Source organism: Vombatus ursinus, unplaced genomic scaffold (genome assembly GCF_900497805.2).
Source record: "Vombatus ursinus unplaced genomic scaffold, bare-nosed wombat genome assembly UNPS02014177.1, whole genome shotgun sequence".
Taxonomy (NCBI): domain Eukaryota; kingdom Metazoa; phylum Chordata; class Mammalia; order Diprotodontia; family Vombatidae; genus Vombatus; species Vombatus ursinus.
The window spans coordinates 946,514-951,973 of record NW_020953955.1 but is presented as its reverse complement, the minus strand read 5'-3'; the positions used below and the strand labels follow the sequence as shown (position 1 = coordinate 951,973).

The following is a 5,460-nucleotide window of genomic DNA, read 5'->3' as shown; positions in this document are numbered from 1 at the left end:
ATGCACTTACCACTTCTTGTCTTGCAGTATAGTTATCTGGATAGTTAAAGTCATTGAATAATAGATCTGCCCAACTCTCAGTTTTGTAGAGGTGGGAATTAAGGCCAAGAGAGGAGCAGTGATATTTCCCAAGTCACACAGCCAGTTTGTGGCACAGTTGGGTCTCATGCCTCCTAGTTCAGTGGCCCTTCATATTACTACACCATGTTTACCTCTCTTAATTTCTTCCCTACTAAACTATAACCTTGTTGAGATAATTTGTTTTACATATGCAAACGGGACATATGCAGGTAATCTCTAAGACTTCTTCTGGTCCTACACCCTATGATCCTTCCCAGAACCTAATAGAACATCAGGAATAAAAAAAAATTCATAAATTTCAGCAATTCTTACTTTTGAGCAGCTAGGAGGCACAATGGATAGAGTGAAGGCCTTGGACTCAGGAGGATCTGTGTTCAAATAAAGCTTCAGACTCTTACTACTGTGTGATCCTGGGGAAGTCACTTATCCCTGTTTACCTCTGTTTCCTCATCTATAAAACAAACTGGAAAAAGAAAAAGGAAACCACTACAGTACTTTTGTCAAGAAAACTCCAAATGGGGGTCACAGAGAGTTGGACACAAATGAAACAACTTAACACTAACAACAATTATTATTTAGAGGAGAATACTGTCAAGATATTCGACTGATGACTCACCCAGAACTACATCTCCTGGGAGACTTGGAGTTTACTGATGACTTTTCTGAAGGCAGCTTTCACCTCCTTGTTCCTCAGGGTGTAGATTAAAGGGTTCAGCATGGGGATGATGACTGTATAGAAGACAGACACCACTTTGTCCTCTTCAAGTGATTTATTTGAGTCACTGCGCATGTACATGAATGTGAGGGTCCCAAAGAAGAGCATCACAGCTGTGAGGTGGGAGGCACAGGTGGAGAAGGTCTTGGCTCTGCCTCCAACTGACTTGACATGCAGGATGGCCCTGATGATGAACAAATAGGATACCAGGATCACTAGAGCATTGACGAAAATCACAAAGCTGCCATAGAAGAGAATCAGAATTTGACTGATGGGGCTATCACTGCATGAAAGCTCCAGCAGAGGTGGCAGATCACAGAAGAAGAAGTTGATCTGGTTGGGCCCACAGAAGGAAAGTGTGAAGGTGCAGACTGTGCGGAGGATAGCTCCTGATAAACCACCACTATAGGCCCCTGCCACCAAGCCCCAATGGGTGCCCGGGGTCATGGCTGATGAGTACAGGAGAGGACTACTAATGGCAACATAACGGTCATAGGCCATCACTGCTAGCAGGAAACACTCCGTGCCCGCACAGACTGTGAAAAAGAAGAACTGAGTAGCACAAGAGTTATAGGAGACACTCATCCTGCCAATAACCAGAGTGACCAAGATCTGAGGAATGATGACCGAAGAGTAGCAGGCATCCAAGAGGGAGAGGTGGCTCAGGAAGAAGTACATGGGGGTGTGAAGACGGGAATCCAAGCAAATCAGTAGGACCATGCCCATGTTGCCCAGCAGGGTGATGAGATAGAAACTGAGAAACACCAGGAAGAGAATAACTCCCAACTTGGGATGGTCTGTGAAGCCAATGAGAATGAACTCTGTCACAGTGGTATGATTCTGCCCAGCCACTGATTCCACCATTGCCTGATTGGGTGACGGAGAGAGTGGTATTAAAGACCCTGGACCTGGGATGCCCTGACAATCAATCATGCTGTGAAGGAATCTCAATGAGGGGTTAAGGGACACTTTAAGGAAAAGGGTAATTATCTCATCTCACCCTAGGCAGGGTCAAAGAGTATCTATGATTATCCAAAACATTGTCATAGGGTGTGGGAAGGCAAGGGTGATTGCTAGTGGGAGTCGAGATGGCAGGATTCTTAGTCAGGAATTGAACTAGCCAAAATGAAATAATGAGATTGCAATAATGATAACAACAAGAACAATATGGGGCAGTTGGGTGGTGCAGTGGATAGAGCACTGGCCCTGAAGTCAGGAAGACCTGAGTTCAAATCTGACCTCAGATCAAATGCTTGACACTTACTAGCTATGTGTCCCTGGGCAAGTCAGTTAAATCCAATTGCAAAAAAAAAAAGAAAGAAAGAACAACAACAACATTTATAACACACTTACCATGTGCCAGGCACTATGCTAATTACTTTACAATTATTATTTCACTGGATCTTCACAGCAACCCTAAGAGGTAAGTGTTATTATTATCCTCATTTTACAGATCATGATTCTGAGGAAAACAAGTTAAGTGACTTCCCCAGAATCAAACAGCTAGTTAGTGTCTAAAGCTGGATTTGAACTCAGGTCTTCCTGCCTGCAGCCATCTGTAGCCCAGTTTATATTTAGTGTTAAAAAAATCCAAAGGGCTAAGACAGTCAGGAAAACTGGTTCCAGTAGTAGGATATTCAGGCTGAAAAGTCAGAAAGGAATTGAGAGACAAAATATAGAGCACAATAAAGGAGTGGATCATTTGTTTGATAGTGTGGTATAAAGGGACATGAATTTGGGGAGGTGATCTATTTTCCTGTACAAGACAATCCTAAGAGCAATGAATAGAAGTTAAAGAGAGCAAGATTTCAACCTTTTAAGAAAAAGGTTCCAAGAATTATGACCCTCCTGAACTGCCTTGAGAAATAGAGCCCCATCACGGGGTGTCTCTAATTCAAATGCTGGAATACTACCTCAGAGGAGATGCCTGTTCAGATAAGAATTGCATCAGATGACATTTGAGATCCACTCACACTCTGAGATTCTACATGATTCTAAAAGGATGCAGACACTGAGGGCTTTATTACTACACAGACATACAATTGGGAAGACCAATTTGCCTCATTATTCTGCCTCCTTATTTATTTGAGCCCCTTGAGAGCAATGATTTTCTTTTGCCTTTCTTGTTTCCCCAGCACCTAGCACAGTGAGTGACATCTAGTAGTCACTTAATAAATACTAGTTGGTTGATTGTTTGATCATATGGTACTGAGGGTTTCTGCACTAGAAAGTAGTCACATATTTCTGAAGGAAATGATTTTAAATATTCTAGTGTAAATTTATAATTTCATCAATCTGGGTGATCTTCCTTGGGTCTTGCTTTACTCCATAATACACTTACATTCTAATGATCAGACACATGCATGCAAGTGTGTCCTCATTTACACATTATCCATAATGTCTATAAAAAATACAAAGTCACCTCAGTTATTGACTCTCCCTCATATTTTATTATCCCTCTGGCATCAATGTAGGATTTACAATACCTGTGCTGGTAAATAACCTTTTCTCAAATTCCTGCAAGGTGGACAGATTCCTTTGTAAGACACTACATATATTACCCCAGATCTTCTCAATAACACAATGGTCCAAGGAGATCAATGCCATGGAGGATTAGAAGTCACAAGAGATGTAATTATTCATTTTCCCTTTTCCACTGTATTACTGAAATCCAGATTCTGAAGAGGTTTCCCACAAGTTTACAGGCTAAGATGGCCAGAGCTGGCCATTACTTTGGAAGGATATTATTTCAGATGATGTATCAGTGGGGTGATTCATCAATAACTTTTCCTGAACTGTTTAGTAAAACAACTAATTGAATTGATTTGTCCTCTCTGAATTAAAGAGGCATGTGTCTACATGATCCACCATGGACCAGGTGAAAGTCAGAATGGCAGTAACACCTTGCCTTGCTATATAGAGCAAAGGGGTGTTGCAATTACCTCTCATGATGGCTGTGGGCAAGTGGTTTGAAGCCCACAGCATTGTTACTAAATCCTAGTGAAGTATGACAGACAGACACCCAACCTAAAGAGAAAGGCAGCAAAACCCCAGATCCAAGGGACGACTCATCAAGGAATTCATTATCTCCTCCTCTCTACAACAGAGGAAGGAATCTACATCTTGAGAAATCATGAGGCTCAGGGGAGCTGGTGGCAGCATATTCCTGATGTTACTTCTGTGAGGGGCTCTGTGGCCCATGAGAAAGGGAGCACTGTCAATACTTCAGAGGTTGCACCACTGAACCCACCAACACAATCAGGACAGCCTGTCCTGGATGAACAGCACCTGAGCAGGGAAGCTAAGGCACATCTCCCCTGCAAGGAATGTATTACCCCATTTCACAGATGAGGAAATATGTTCAGAATAACTCACGCACAATCATTCAGTGTTCTTTCCATTAAAACACACTGCCTCAGTAAGTGCTTAGTAAAGGCGTGAAGAGCACAGAAGGCAATCCCATGACCATCCTTCTCTAGTACCATATTTGAAAACCCATGTTGGCAAGGTACCATTCTTTATATCCAGCCAACTCTCTCAAGCTTTAGTTTAACTCATTTCCTCTTCTTCCAAACTTACTTTATCTATACAGGCTTTCCAAATGTAACATCTTCAGGTACTGAGCCCAGATTTCGACTTGTTGCTCTAGTAACAGTTTGAGAAGTGCTGAATTGAAGACTCATAGATTTATAACTGAAAGGAACCTTGGAGGTAACTGGATCAAAGCCCCTAATCTCAAAAGGTGGAGAAACTGAATATCAGAGAAGTAAAGTTATTTATCCATGTTCACACTAGTAGTAAGGGACAGACTTAGTATTCAAAAATATGTCTAAAAATAAACTATGTCTTCCAACTTTAAGCCCACTATTCTTTCTACTGTACCACAGTCTCTCTCAATCATAGATTAAGAGCTGGCAGAATAAATCATTTGGGGTCATCTAGTTCAATTATGTTTGGTTCTACAGAAGAAGAAACTGAGCCAGAAAGAGGTTAAATAATATATCCAAGGTCAAACTAGTAGTACATGGCAAAACACAGATTTGAACCCAAATCCTCTGACACTGCATTCAATGCTCCTTCCTTTGTTGGGGGGCAGAGCCACAATGGTGGAGTAAAGACAGGAACTTACCTGAGCTCTCCCAAATTTCCCCCTGAACAACTTTAAACTAATGCCTCAAAATGAATTCTGGAGCTACCGATCCATTATGCCAATATACTCCTATTTATGTATTATAATTTTTTATTTGAAAACCATCTTTGCAGATTTATGGTAAAATTGTGGTCCTCTGGGGCCTCAGAAATAATACCTCTCAAGGGTATTCTTTGTCTTTTCTCTGGGAAGAACTATGTAGATGCTGATAAAATGGATTATCTCAGTCCAGGTTATGATTCTTTATTAATCTAAAGCTGAGCTAGATATTAGCCCCTAAGGAACCAAACTTTAAGACTCTCCTTCAGAAGCAGCTTTCTTTCAATTCTACAATTTCAATTCAGAATGCTTCCTCAGGATGATAGAATGGGGTAGTGGAAAGTCCAGCAGATTGAGTCAGAAAATCACAAATTTAGAGCTGAAAGGGAATATAAAAGCCATAATATTCAAACCCTTCATTTTATAAATGAGGAAAACTCAGAGTTGGAGAAGTTAAGTAATTTTCTCAATCCTA

The 5,460-nt window shown here is 41.1% G+C and overlaps 1 protein-coding gene across 1 annotated transcript; it reads right to left on the bottom strand.

Annotated features, from left to right (window-relative positions):
• Window positions 1–703: 703 nt before the first annotated feature.
• On the bottom strand, window positions 704–1,729 carry LOC114041706 (olfactory receptor 9I1-like). The gene has a single exon (XM_027860293.1). It carries the CDS (start codon window positions 1,727–1,729, stop codon window positions 704–706), a length of 1,026 nt encoding a protein of 341 aa, XP_027716094.1.
• Window positions 1,730–5,460: the final 3,731 nt, after the last annotated feature.

Bases quoted from the DNA above. Each gene is read 5' to 3' on its own strand.
- LOC114041706 (XM_027860293.1), bottom strand. From the start codon at position 1,729: ATGATTGATTGTCAGGGCATCCCAGGTCCAGGGTCTTTAATACCACTC.